The 15246-nt window shown below is 46.9% G+C and overlaps 1 protein-coding gene across 1 annotated transcript; it reads left to right on the top strand.

The window, feature by feature from the left end:
- The first annotated feature begins 482 nt into the window (after window positions 1-482).
- On the top strand, window positions 483-12040 carry LOC144829170 (tubulin beta-2 chain). Its single transcript, XM_078688036.1, has 4 exons — window positions 483-606; window positions 2964-3072; window positions 8252-8362; window positions 10719-12040. Exons 1-4 carry the CDS (start codon window positions 550-552, stop codon window positions 11783-11785), a joined length of 1344 nt encoding a protein of 447 aa, XP_078544162.1. The 5' UTR covers window positions 483-549; the 3' UTR covers window positions 11786-12040.
- The last annotated feature ends 3206 nt before the right edge of the window (window positions 12041-15246 follow it).

Below are 15246 nucleotides of genomic sequence, written 5' to 3'. Positions count from 1 at the left end.
TCATCCAGTTATCCATTCATTCATGCCGCCTTGCACTCACGCATTCATCCATCCACCCATGGATTCATATTCTCATTCACCCAATCAAACATCTGAACTGCCAATTAAAACTAGTTTACAAGTGCTGAGAAAGGCTATTATTCTTTCTTTCAAATTAACGTGCAATAACTCAGTCCCTGCCCATTTCACGCAAAAAAAGTGGAGAAAGTGATTTATTGGGTTTTAAGTTTATAATTCAAAAAGAGAGAAATCCCGGCTTTTGCTGATGCTTGCATCTTTTGTTACCGACACTCGATAACATCCTTGGCAGGATGACAGCCCCCTTCCTCCCTCCCTCCCTCATTCCACCCCACCCCTCTTGTCAGTTGTGTCATTCAGCTAATCAAGAGCGCGGCGGGGGGCGTTGGGGCGTGCTCCTCCGCCCCTTCACGCACGGCCACGCCCCGCTGCTCCCCTCTTTTCCTCCCTCTCCAGCTGCCGGCTTCTCAGACCAGAGCCTGGGCTCGAGCCGGTAAGACGCAGCCCCACGCCCCGACGCACAGCAGAGCCATGCGGGAGATCGTGCACCTCCAGGCCGGCCAGTGCGGCAACCAGATCGGAGCCAAGGTACGGGGAGGGACGGGTTGACAAACACATGGACTATCTTAATATATTTTACCTTTTAGAGGCGGGTGTTTGAGGGCAGTCTGGGGTGCTTAATGTATCCATCCGCTGGTTAGAGGCGTAACGCAAGCCCATGCAGCGCAGGGGGTCCCCAATCCTCCAGAGGAGGGTCATGGTTATAGAATGGGTTATATATATATATATGAGTCGGGGCTCCCTCATCCCCTTCTGACAGACCCCCCTTTTTTTTTTGCGCAAAGCTAGTGCAGGTGTTCCAAGCCACACCCATCAAACACACCTGTTCATAAGGGTATACTTTCCACCACGCGGGCATCAGAGGTGGATATTAGACCACACATCACACCATTTGAGATCACGGCCCATCAGTGATGTATTATATTGCCTTTTTTATTTTTTGGTAAACTTCTCCATGGATCGCTTAGTGTTTGTGGGGTTATTCGTCTCAGCAAAGAGCGGCCGACCCACCAGATCCGAAAGGTCCACAAAAGTGCAAGCTAGTAACGGGGGCAGGAAATCAGGTTTTAAATGCTGTATTAATAACTAAAACAGCTGAGAAGTTCATGTCCGTGATGGGTGCGGCTCTTTGTGGCGCCCACCTGCTGTGCACAGCTGATCCCTCCGGGTGCGGCCGCCCCCATCTGTCTTAAGACACTGTGTCCAGTGATACAGCAGGAGGTTGTGGCCCTTCGGAGTGAAAACGGGGAGGTAGGCTGGCACAGAAGCCGGGTGAGGCGCTGGTAGCAAGGTGGGTTCGCGGGGACGTAGCGCTCCACAGCGGAGAATGCAGATTTTCTGTGAAGGAGGTAACGTGGCTGACTCCAGAATTAGGCCCGCCCCCTCATGTCAGAATAAAATGTGCGTTTTTTAGCCTCTTGTGTTAAGCGAAGGTAGTAAACCTCCAAAACCAATACTTTGGTGAATGTTATAGAAGAAAGGAAGCTGAAATCCCGGGTCACGGCTAGCATTCCAGTACAGAGGCTACAGCAGCATGATGTACAAGTGTATCCCTTAACCACCCACCAAAAATACAAAACCTGGGAAAACGATGGGAGGGACGGGCTGATTCAAACCGAGTTGTGCTTCACGAAAGCTCTATAATAAAATGCCAATACAATGTTTGTTCTTGCGCGTGATTTTCACCCACGTGTAACACGTTCCTTTGTGTGATGAGGTGCTCGTGTATAAACGGTGTGCGCGGAAAACCACATTGCAAATTGTGGATGTGGGACGAGAAATGTAGTCATTTTTCTTCGTGGGCCAATAAAATACGTTCCTGACCCCCCCCCCCCCCCTCTTCCACCCAGTCCCGCAGTTGTCCATTAGCAGGTGTTTCAGTGCCGCCAACCACCCTAGCTCCGGGACTTGACGGGTTCTGGGAGCTTTAGTGTAGGTTTGTTAAATTTAACAAAAGCGGAGACGAGGAAAGAAAGTGGGGTGGAACAGTCGGTAACCGTAGGACACCCACCGAAGAGGAACTTTGGGTGGGGTCCGTTTCTTCCGTTGTTGTTGTAATCTAGTCATTACACAGGGACCAGCTGGGCACTCAGATCGGGGTGGGATGTACTGGGGCGTGGCTTCAGGGGGTGTTGTTGGGGTGCTACATCCCCTAATGTGTTCTGTAGTAAAGTTACGTACAGATTCTTTAATTCTGGTTTGGTATTTTTCGGATTTAACTTGGGATTTTTACATGCAGACAAACACTGATCTGTTTTAAAGGTCTTGACATTATTTTACAAAATGTTTGGTTTTAAGTACCCTTCATTCCTCTCCTTAAGCCCACCTACTGCCCTGCTTCTAAAATATTTTAAAATCATTTTATATATTTTAACCAGTGTGATTGTAGGGAGATATGAAGTCCCTTACTGACCAGTCTGTGCCCATTGGGCGAAGGTGTGCCCACGGCCGGACTGGCCATAGCGGGCACCGGGCAATCCCCCGGCTGAAAACCAGCCCCAGCAAAGAGCTCGGCGGCACCCACAACCCCCCGGGGGGAAGAGGGGCCGGTTGAGCACTTTGCCAGGGCCAGTTTTGGTTCCCAGTCCGGCCCTGGGTGTACCTACATTGTAGTAATTCCAATCTCAGTAGTGCTCGGCCACGCCTTGGTCTTTGTGGGTTCGCGGGAAGGGGTGGATGAATGGTTGGTCACATTTCAGTAGTTCCAAGATCCATACTGCCTGGCCACGCCTAAGTCTTGGTGGTTGGGGGGCGGCAGGGGGGCTGACACCGCCCAGCCCCGGCTCTGAGTCATCTGGTGGGTCCGCTGGCTGACGCTGGTCTCTGGGGAGGGTGACACATGCTGGCCTCGCGCGCTGTCTAATTGCCTTCTGTCTGTCTTCCAGTTCTGGGAAGTGATCAGCGATGAACACGGCATCGATCCGACCGGCAGCTACCACGGAGACAGCGAGCTGCAGCTGGAGAGAATCAATGTCTATTACAACGAGGCCTCTGGTAGGCGGCACTGATTGCCTTCGGATGAGTGATCCTGATGTCACTGACACTCATATGAGCACCCCCCCCCCCCCCCGCGCACACATGTTTTATTTAAAGTACAGATTTGCCCGTGGGGTTTCTGAAGGTAAGTTAAGAGGTTCAGCTGTTATTCCTCTGTGGAGCGAGGTCAACATAATGAGGACAGCTGTTTCACGGATTATATTTAGATTTGTGTAGCATTTTTACAAAATACTACCATGCTCTGACACCTTGAAGTCAATCAACCCCTAGCCGCTAAACGCGCCTGCGGAGCAAGGCCCACCTTCTGAAATGTATTTTTTGTTTCACTAGCCTGCTGTGCTAGTACATTCACTAGCTATGGGGATTTGGTGGCGAGAAGCACAACTGCTTCTGTTACAGGGGGCCTATAATGCAACACTGCTGCAAAACTGTCCCACAGTAACAAACCAGGCCCCCACCCTTTCGGCCAACTGGGAAAACTTTGTGTCCACTACAGCCAGTCCGGCCGGGTCAAAAGGCTAGCCCAGGCCCTCAACCCTACTCTTAATCTTAAAACGCTCTCTTTCCTGAGATGTAACCAGGCCCCTTCCTCGTGACCTCTCTCTGAATCGAAGAGCTCTTTGATGTGTACAGGGGAAGCCTGCTTCACCAGTGTGTGCACCCAGCTCAGAGGAATGCAGCAAAACACTAATCTGTCTGGAGGATTCCTACACCCCCTTATCTTTCACTGTGCAGGCCTGGGACTCACCCATGGAACCCAGGGTTCTCCAGCCACTGTACAATTCGCAGGCACACATACACACAGTACATGAAGGATCAGTCATGTGCAATGAGTGTATCACTCAGGCACACATACGCACAGCACCTACATTTAGCATGTACTCCTTTACCCCTGTAGCGTACCATGCACATGCGCACTTACACCCAGCCCAGGTACACCACTCATTACCTGCGCACCCCGATACACCAAACTGATGTAGGGTAAGGGTGAGTTTAGTACACAGCAGTGCGGTATTAAGTGAGTGAGCCAGTAGGCCTCCCTCCAGTGATGGGGAAAATGACGCGTAGTCCCACTGGTCACTAAATAGTGTGCTGCCACCACCACATAATGCTGCTTAACTCTGGGGAAAGGCAGTATCTTTTCACCACTGTGAGGTTAGCACTTTCAATGTCCCTTCCGGTCTAACAAGACTGCACTCCGAGAGACAGGCCTATGTTATGATGCACACACATGATTCCTGTTTTCCTTTGATAAAATGAGCATGGGTTAGACAGTACTGTTGGGGCAGGGGTGCATGGTCATTACCATGCAGATGACTTCTCTGCCCCGTTCTTAGCCTCCAAGTTGGGTCATGTGCTCTGCTGAACACAGATGTGCCAGTTTGTGCTATCTTAAATTCTCTGCTGCCAGACGGTGGCTGACCTTCAGAACCTGCTTTATCTAACTCGCTGACCAACCGCCTTTACACTTATCTTCGTTAATACTCAAGATAAGGTGGCACAGCTGATGAGCCACCCTGCTACCTAGAGAAACAGCAGTGGAAGGTCCTGCTGCAGAGAAAGAAGTGCACCTCCTCCTAGGGAAACCTCCATGTGGCATTCACAAAATTAACTGTATAAACCCTAAATCACCATACTGCCCATCAAATCGTGCAGATGAGTATGGTGGAAACTCAGTAATATAATTGATGTGACCACCAAATGCATCTCAACACTGACTTCTCGTAACAATCTCAAGGTAGAGCGCTGCACTGTCTTCGGTTCTAATTTAATGAACGTCCTGGAATGATTGTAGTCCTGTATATGGTATGTTTGAATGCCGTGCAATGAAAATGGTCTAGCAAGGACAGAATGTAATCTGCTATGTAGCATTCTACAGGGAGACCTGGGGTCCTCCCCTGAGGGTGGCTCAGTATCGGGGCCCTCCAGGGCTGGCTTTAGCACTGGTGGGGCCCGGTGTGACAATCCTTTTTGGTGCCCCAATGACCTCCTCCTCACATTCTCTCACAACCACCTGGCAAAAGTGCACCTCATCTTTATAATCATAAGCTATTGCTAAACACAGTACCCCTCCCTCAGGTCAGCGCCCAGTGCAGCCGCACCAGTCGCACTGCCCTAGAGCCGGCCCTGGAACACTCTATAGGAAGGTACTCTATAATGGTGAGTTAAACAGCGCACTGTGGGCGTCGTCTGACTAAAGTTTATCCTAGTGTGTGAACATTGATACAGGCCTTGCAAGCATTTGTCCCAGAATTGCTTAATTGTTTTGGCCGCGGTCTTCAGCCCACTTTGTATGTGGTGTTTGTGTTACACCTGCGACCCTCGAGTGCTCCATTTTCTACCAACTTTCTGAAATCAAAGCATAATCTAAATTTTATTCAGTTTTTTTGCCATAAGGATTTGTCTAATATAAACCCGTCTGCGTATTTCTAATCACGTGCAGTGCTTTCTCCAAACTAGTCATGTGCTCCTTACCAAGGAATGAAATGAAGCTGTGGTTGGATTGTTCTACTAAAGGAAGCTGTCGTGTTAGTTATCCTTCAGAAGTTGCCAAGATTCTCAAGAAATGGGTTATGGGAGTCAACCTGTTTACAGTTTCTAGCGCCTGTTGGCCCGCCCATAGTGTTCCTGACTGTCATAAAATACTACACTGTTAATACACTGTTTAGCTCCCTATTTTTCTGCTACCCCCCAGTTAATGTGTGCTTAATGTATTGATATCAGAAGGGTGATTGGGTTTTATTGGTATATAAACTTGGCCAGCAGCAAGTGCCTAATTCCTGGCTCCATTTTCCCACAAGGGGTATCGTGCACACCAGAGAAAACATGGCAAAGGAAACCCATAGAATTTCAATGCAGGAGGGGGGACCTTGCATACAGCTGGTCGTTGTACAAGTTTGCCCCCCCCCCCACTTGCACCTAGAAAGCCTGGCTGTTTTCTAGCTAGCAACTTGTTTGTGTGGGTTTTCTAACCCCTTACTGCTTTTCTTAAATATTTCTCCTTGATAAATACACACATTTTGCCAGTTTCTGAAACTCCCCCTCTCCTCAGATCTACTTATAAAGGTTGGCAAAAAAAAGCACTTTCTCATGTAGCTATTTCCTCACTAGATGGATCATGAAATCAGTTCCTCTCCTCTTCAATGCCAAGTGTTTCTTTATACACATGCCCCCAAGTCTACCATTTTGCGATTCTCCAAATTTCGATTTTTAGAGAATCGCAAAATGCAATGTATGTAGGCTTTGCTAAAAATGTAGCGAATCCTACATATTCCTTATTTGCGAATCGCAAATTGAGATTTGCAAATAAGGAATACCTTGCCATTCATTCCTATGGGCTAGGAGGCACAGGAATGAATGGGAAGACATTCTCAATTTGCGATTAGCAATTAGAGAATCACAAATTGAGACTGCAATTTCAAGGGTGCAAGGTTGTCATAAGGATACCCTGATGCACCCCTGAAATGAGCATGTGTGCACATGTGGCGCACATACATGCCCTAAGAGCATGTATGTGTGCCACATGGCACTAAGAAAAAAAGCAAAAAAGTGCTTTTTTTCAAACCATTCACAATTACCACCAACAGTCAGTTGGTGGTAATTTGCGATTTCTTATGCCAAATTCGCACATCTTGGGTGCTTTCTACATCGCATTTAAGGAATCACACTTTGCAATTCCTTAAATGCAATCGCAAAATAAAGAATCACAAATTTTACGATGCCCTTTTGGGATGATACACCCCAAAAGGCCTTTTCCCGTTCGCAAACGGGCTGATTCTGAGAGTCTGCCCGTTTGCGAACGGGGAAAAGGGCTTGATCCATATGTCTCTTAGTGAACAACTTTGCACCCCCATCAGAACTGCTTCTGTCCAGTGACTGCTTTTGGTTCACTGGCCACAGTCCCCCAAAACTGCTGTCTTTGAAGGCTCAGATGGCAAAGGGTTTTCAGGTGGCAAAGGGATTTCAGGCAGGCTCGTTTTTTGGTCACATCTCTCTGTGAGAGCGGTGCTGCGATGGGAATCCTGCCTTGGTTCTGGTCCTTGTTGCCTTCCACTACGAGGAAGGTGGCCAGCATCTCCCAGCCGCCTGCCCCAGGGGGCCACATGACCCGGTCCACAAATCTGCCAGTCTCTTAGGCGCCCCTGACTTTCAGTCCTGTAGTGCCCAGGGTTGATGACACTGGAGGATGACTTAATACAGCTTGTGAAGAATTTATTTCAACTTTCAAACCTACCTCCACATGCCAGCATGCTGGTAAAAATGCGGCCTGCTGTTGGCCAGAGCAGCGAGAAACCACCCATCCCTAGATCTGCCTTTTTTTAATATATATTTTTAATTTTATCCTGAAGACAAGTACAGCTGAAGCAAAAGATCACAGAGCTTATAATAGTATAAATATAGGTCTAAATATGATGAATAAAAATCATTATCAACTAAGACCATATACCAAAAACTAAAGTCTTTAAAAGAATGAGGTCTATATACAGGCAATAGAACATTTTAGAGGTTAATGCCTTTTTAATCGTCAATGTGTTTCTTCTTTATTGGACTTCGGCCTCTTTGTATTTTTTTTAAAGTGTTTGTGACCATACCCGTTCCTTGTAGGCCGACATTTTCCTGTCTCATAAATCTGAGCCCACACTCCCAGCCAGGGCTTGCTGAGTGTCGCTCAGAGGCTTGCTGGCAGGTGTGGATGGACTTTGGCGTTCATTTGAGGCTTATTCCAACGGACACTTTTTTTTAGCAGGAGGTTTTATATAAGTTCATCCCACAACGTGGTTTTAATATTTCCAAGCCATGTTAAGCGGCTCTGCTCATGGCACCCGCATGTGTGGACAATTGCTGCTAAATTGTCTGCTAAGTTACTTTTGTAGCTATTTTTATTTTACTGCTTTGTTGCTACATTTTCCACCGCGGCTTGTATCAGTGTCACGTGGTGCAAAATCAGGATGCCCTTCAAGCATGGGGCAGTATCCGTCACTGCAACCAGACGTGGTAAATTAAGAACTGCCAGACAAACCTAAAGGTTTTTTCTTCAATAATGCATGCGGCTTCGATGCGCTAGGCGTCTAGTTGGTACATTCCAAGGCTCTGCCCTTGCTGGCCGCGCGCAGTGCAGGTGCGTCAATGTCCCGTCTCTATCCCTTCTCACCCATGCTCTCTGTTCCTCCCGCAGGTAACAAGTACGTGCCCCGAGCCGTCCTGGTGGACCTGGAGCCCGGCACCATGGATTCCGTCAGATCGGGACCCTTTGGCCAGATTTTTAGACCCGACAACTTTGTCTTTGGTATGCTTTGTATTTTACTGCCCAGCTGCTTTCTTGTGTCTGTGTTTTGCTGTAATTTGTTTGTCCTGATTCGAGTCCCTTCAAAGGAGAAATGCTTCATGAATGAATCGGTTTAAAGGGAACTGCTGTTTATCATGTGGGTACTGAGAGAAACTCGGTATGTACAAAATGTAGATTGCTGAAGCGAGTTTGTCACACTTTCCTGGCATACCGGATTTGTTGCTGCTATCGCCTGTCCAGAGGCGTGCTTGCCTGTCCAGAGGCGTGCTTGCCTGTCCAGAGGCGTGCACGTTACACGTCGCCCAGCGTTGTCCTGAGTCCTACTGCTTGGCTGTGCTCTTCTAATAGTTCAACCTGTCTACAGATTAATACTTTACTTCCTTTATTTATATTTTTATAAAGCGCAAACAATTGCCCTGGGGAGTCTTGGTGTTGCACCAGGAATATAATCTAACATTAGATCAGAAATACTAATCTTGCCTAAAAAGCCAGGTTTCAGGCCGTCTGTACCGAATAAGGGAGGTCACCATTTTTTATTTAATTCTAAGGACAGGCGATTCCATTTTGAGCTGTGAAAAGGATGATACTCTCTACAGACTGGCAAGACTAGAACGTAGACTTGCCCGGTAAAGGACATCTGAACTTGTCTTTGAAATTCCCTGGGCCGAGGCCATGCAGTGCCTTATAGGCTGTGCAGAATGCTGTGGCTTCTTAAAGCTTGTGATAGCTTTATGTTTACCCGAGGTCGTGCACATTATGTGTCATCCCTTATGTGAGTTGGGTTCAGCGAAGCCACCCCCCCCCCCCCCCCAAGTTTTATTGAGTGCCTCAAATAGCAAAAACTGTCCAGTCGGTAAATTGTGAGCCGCAGGTCTTCAAATGTTTGCAATGGTCACCCAGTGTCTCGATGCCCGACTCTTTCCAGTCTGCCAATGGTGGTCGAGCATCTGCTGGTAAAAAAGAAATCCATCTGAGGGGTATCGCTGGCAAGTAGGGAGGTGGGGGCGTGGTGATTTTAGTTTTCTGGAGGTAGCGCGTCTGGTAAAGTGGAGTGAAAGGAATAGTCCCTGTCCTCTGGGTGAACTTGTCCATTTTCTTCCCTGAGACCTGGAAGGGTACACTTAGTCACACCCATATGAGAGAACCCCTCGCAAAGGCAGATTAGGTGATGTAGTTAAGTTGTCCCCACCACCTCTTGTGGCGAGCAGTGCCTTCCTGTGCAGTTAGATGGGATTTCTGGAGCAGAGCAATATGGACTCCCCTCTGCTTCCTACCTATGGGGAACTCAATCATTTGGTCTCGGCCACTATGAGTGGAGTAACAACCTGTTCACCATGGAGTTAATCCTTGGGCATTCCACATTAGGATCTTATATCCTGTGCCGTACCAAGGCATTTGAGCCATATGATTAGATTATGGTAGGGCAGGTCTGGTATCAGGAGCCCTAAATCCAGGAAGAATGCAGTGTTCCATAGTTGAGCAACTTGTACTTGGATCGCAGCAAAAGCTTCCCATGTTCCACCCCAAAATAGTGGCGCAGTGACCCCTTCATCTAAACCAAATAGAGCAACAAATGGTTACAGAGTAACACAAGGAACTTGGTTGTGTATAGGGCCCACTCCTTGGAGCAAAGCTCCCAAGTGCCCATGGTGGCACACCGATATGTGAAGAATAGAGATGTACCTTTTTGCTCTCTTCCCCCCCCTCCGCCTTTCAGTGTTCAGTGATAACAGGTAGCTAACAGACCCCCCCCCCTAAACTATTTCCAGATCACCAGGGATCAGTGGGGTATTCAGGCAGGGATGTTCTTATCCATTGACCTCCATGTGATCAGTGGCATCTTGGTTCTGGAGGTTGTATGCTGGGTCTGTACCCGGTGGACATGTTCCAGCGCAAAGAAGGGGAATAGGCTGGCGGATGCTACAGTCTCTCTCAAACAGGTGCCTAGGAAGGAGACCATATCCTTTTCCCTTGCTCTGCTCAGGCAGCCCAACCACAGAGATGTTGTTTTTTCGTGCCCTACCTTCTGCGTCCTCTGCTATGTATTCCAGAATTCAAAGTTTGTCTCAACTGTTACGCATTCCTTAAGGGACCCTACCGCGGTCTGTCTTCCACCCCCTTCCACCCAACAGTGTTCAAAGAAGCTGACTGAGAGATTCGCCAACATGGGTCATCACGGAGGATGCTTGGGTCTGCTCCCACAGTTTCCATTTTGTGCTCTAATGCCTCCCTGGTTTCAGTGATGAGGATAGACTAGAGTGGCTCCTGGGAATCTTGTGCGTTTTTTTCCGTTTGTTTTGCTTCTTCCCCATGTCAATGCTTAGCAATATAAATATTTATTTATCTTTCCTTTTAGGTCAGAGCGGTGCTGGAAATAATTGGGCCAAAGGTCACTATACAGAAGGGGCTGAGCTAGTGGACTCTGTGTTGGACGTGGTAAGAAAAGAATCTGAAAGCTGCGACTGCCTGCAGGGTTTCCAGTTGACCCATTCTCTTGGTGGTGGCACAGGCTCTGGCATGGGAACCCTATTAATCAGCAAAATCAGGGAGGAATACCCGGACCGTATCATGAACACTTTTAGTGTGATGCCTTCTCCTAAAGTATCTGACACTGTGGTGGAACCATACAATGCCACCCTGTCGGTCCACCAGTTGGTTGAGAACACCGATGAGACCTATTGCATCGACAACGAGGCCTTGTATGACATATGCTTTCGTACACTGAAGCTCACCACACCTACCTATGGGGACCTCAATCATTTAGTCTCCGCCACTATGAGTGGAGTAACAACCTGCCTTCGCTTCCCAGGCCAGCTCAACGCTGATCTGAGAAAGTTGGCGGTTAATATGGTGCCTTTCCCTCGTCTGCACTTTTTTATGCCAGGGTTTGCCCCGCTAACCAGTCGTGGTAGCCAACAGTACCGTGCCCTTACTGTGCCTGAATTGACACAGCAAATGTTTGATGCCAAAAACATGATGGCTGCCTGTGACCCGCGCCACGGCCGCTACCTGACCGTGGCAGCCATATTCCGTGGGAGGATGTCCATGAAGGAGGTTGACGAGCAAATGCTTAACGTGCAAAACAAAAACAGTAGCTTCTTTGTCGAGTGGATCCCAAATAATGTGAAAACAGCAGTCTGCGATATTCCGCCGCGAGGCCTCAAAATGGCTGCCACCTTTATCGGCAACAGCACCGCTATCCAAGAGCTCTTCAAGCGAATCTCTGAGCAGTTCACTGCTATGTTCAGACGAAAGGCTTTCTTGCACTGGTACACCGGTGAAGGAATGGATGAAATGGAGTTTACCGAAGCAGAGAGCAACATGAACGACCTGGTTTCAGAATACCAGCAGTACCAAGATGCCACTGCTGACGAGCAAGGCGAGTTTGAAGATGATGCAGATGACGATGCTTCATGCCAATGACCAAAAATAGTCCTCCATTTACAGGCACATTTCTTACACTCCGGATAACTTTTTGCACTCTTCTCTATTTATCATGTTTTCATTGCCTATTGAACGTATGACTGTGGTCCTAGACTGCCTTTAACAATTGTTAGAGTGCAGTTCTGGTCCTGACTTAACACAAATTTTGACCACGAAAAACAATGTTTACGTCTATATTGATATATTTGTTTTTCCAGCAGCAAAATGATTATTAAAATTATTTAAGAACATTAATTCGAAAAGTCTGCTTTTTTTTTTTTTTGCCTGTATGTATTTGACTTTTGCGATGGGTCGGAGAGACAGTGGGGAAACAAATACATTGTTTCCACTAACAAGTAGTTCTTTGTTTTCATTCCCAGCAAATCCTTAAATCGAGTGCAGTATAAACATGATTAGCTATGAATGTATGACGTTCCAACGAATTCCGTTGTAACGCGTGCCTTTACCACGCATGCGTTACAACGGAATTCGTTTACCACGCATAACCTTTACCTCGACTACTTGCGTGGTGACGTCATACGTCGTTAAGAGGAAACGGATTTTTTTTCCGATTTCTCTTAAACGACGCTGATTATGTGCAGATCCCGACGTGACATCTGGTGAGTTTTTTTTTTAATTTGGGGGGGGAGACCCCCCCCCCCCCCCCCAGCACCCCTTTTTTTTACTTTTTACCTTTACCACATATACCGTTACTACAAACCTCGTAGTAAAGGTATGCGTGGTAAAGGCTTTAGTGGTAACCACGCATGTGTTGTACTGCATGCGTGGTTAAAGATTTCGTGGAAACGGCTTCGTTGTAAAGGCCGTTTCCCATTAGCTATAGCAAATGCGTGGTGGATATATCCATCATTATCCTTTCATGCACAGAGAAACGTATGCCACACAAGTCTATCCAACATCTACTTTTAAGTACTTTAATAGTTTAAATTGCACACATTCCACTTAAGTAGGCAACACTTTTCTCTGGGTGGCACAATACTGCAAGCTGGTTCTATTGAGTGGAATACACAATCGGCACCTTGTGGAAAGTTCGTACAGATTCCCAACCGTGCATTACATAGAAGCTAACAAAGTATTAAAACATGAACAGTTTTAAGTAAATTCAAACACTATATGGGAGTAGATGAAAAGGCAAAAAAAGTTGGATTTATACTTTGGTGCAGCAAAAAAAAAGGGAGACCAATGTGCAGACAAACATGTGGGAAAAAAACCCCACAGAAGTAAGAAATAATACCTGGAAAAGCGGATGACAAAGCTCGGTATGACATCACTACTGTAATAGATATGTGCCAGTGCGCTAAATATTCCAGCCATCCCGGTGGTTATATTTCAATTCACAATGAGATGGATACGGCCATAACTGTGTAGAAGTCATTTTCAGACAGGGTAGGTTACAGTGGCCAATATGGGCAGATGGTGAATTTGCCACAGTCTTGTCTACCCACTGGGAACAACTGTCACCAACTTGTTTAGTTTGCAGAGAAATTCATTGTTGGCCTGTGGGTCTGTGGTTAAACCAAAAGCCCAACTCTGAACTTTTAGTAACCAGATGAGGTTCATGGTTGAGCTATGCCACATAGCGGTTTCCAGGAGTTTGGTGAGCCTTTTATTTTTTTAAGGCCTTGGGACTATGGCCTTACAGAGTCAACATAATTTATGCAAACCATTTCTTTGAATTGTCTGCAGCAGTTTCAGGGGGATATCCAGATACAAATCCAGTGCATTAGCAAACACTTGGAAAAGATTGTCTAAATTCAGGTAAAACTACCAGTGAAATGGTTATCGCAATAATTCCAGGATGTAAGAACTCAGTCCTAAAAATCACAATCCATTCTGCTGTTAAAATACCACTTGTGGTGACCCACAATATTTATCGTGTCGGTCAATTCTGCTAAATGCAAAACAAATTGTAACCACATCAAAATGCAAGAATGTCTTTCGAGGTTGCAGGTTTGAAGAACACAAATAATACATTCCCCAGAGATCTATATATCCATTTTGTGAATGTGAAACCACTAATGACTTAGTTTTAGGAAGCATACATTGCTGTAAAGAACTCGCTATTAATGGATTACTTTAATGATCTAGCCAGAATTTTAGTTCTGGGTCCCAATGTGTACTTTCAACACCACAGGCTCTTATAGGAGACGCTGTGAACTCTGGGTTTTGTGCTTCCGCACGAACAGTCTGGGGTGGGTGGCCCAATCTATGTTCTGGTGCAGCACCCGCACTAGAGGACACCCGTTTTGTAGCAAAAAATGGAAATATCTGCATATGCAGGATAAAATTGATCCTCGCTGGTGGGAAAAAAAGTATAGGATGGAAGTTTTTTTTTACCAAGTAAGCATCTGTTTGCTATATGTAGTGTTGATTAACATGGTCTGCATACTCCTGACATCTAGCGCTGGGCTTGGACTGTTGCGACTTTCTTTGCCGAAATCTTAGGAGTCACAAGGTATCTTGCTCCTAGTTGTGGATATGCATGAGCTCTACATGCGATGAACAGATGCTTGCATGGTAAGTAATATAATGTTAGTAGCATGTAAGGTTGTCGATGCACATGCCCCTGGGGGCGTCGGGAATTACGGGGAGTAGACTTTCTCCCCTGGTATTTGTGAGGGAGCGGGGATAGTGGTGGGGGTACTCTAGCTCTATGGCCCCTTTGCTCAGAGTAAAGTGTTCTGAGTTGTGTGTGCGTGGGGGATGTTTGGTGGGGCTGAGATGAAATTGAGGCAGTAGCCAGCTCAATGATAGATTATACCCCCTGGCCTGCAATGATTTCATCCTAGGAGGGAAGAAACATTTGGCTCCTTCCTCAATACATGTGATTCAAGGTAGGTCCGTGTTTACAGGTAGAGCTTCCCTTGTAAGCATTGCCTCTGCCTGGCGCTTAGTTACCCTGAGTTAAACCCCAGTGTGTTTCCCATACTTGCCTGTTGCTATCATGACTCTGAATCAGGGGCCGTGGCTTACCGCGCACGCTTGGCTGTGTCTGTGTCCTTCTTTATTTTTCCCAGCATGTCTTCAACCTGCTGGCTTAAGAGGTGCTCTCCATCAAAGGGTAGACAGACTAGGTGCTGCTGGACTCCTAGTTGAATCGCTTGCTGAAAGCTAGACATAGCAACACCACCCATTGCTGCTGCTGCCATTATCACTACCAACACAACTGTTGCACTGCTCCAAGCGTGACCAGTCACACTATTGCAGTCCCCAAAGCTATATGAATGGCTTCGTAGGCAGATATTAGTCATTTTTAGATCTACTGGAAAACTGATGTGCAAGTCACTAAATTCGTCACAGTGCGACCATGTGGAAGACTGTCAATAGTGCTCGTGTTGACCATTTAGTGCCAGTTCCAAGCACCCGACACCACTGGCTCAAATTAAGCAATTCCGGGGAATGGAGAAGGTGCTGTAATAGATGCCCTTCAGGAGATGCTT

Source organism: Lissotriton helveticus, chromosome 4_1 (genome assembly GCF_964261635.1).
Source record: "Lissotriton helveticus chromosome 4_1, aLisHel1.1, whole genome shotgun sequence".
In the NCBI taxonomy this organism is placed as follows: domain Eukaryota; kingdom Metazoa; phylum Chordata; class Amphibia; order Caudata; family Salamandridae; genus Lissotriton; species Lissotriton helveticus.
This window is presented reverse-complemented; position numbering and strand designations above follow the sequence as displayed.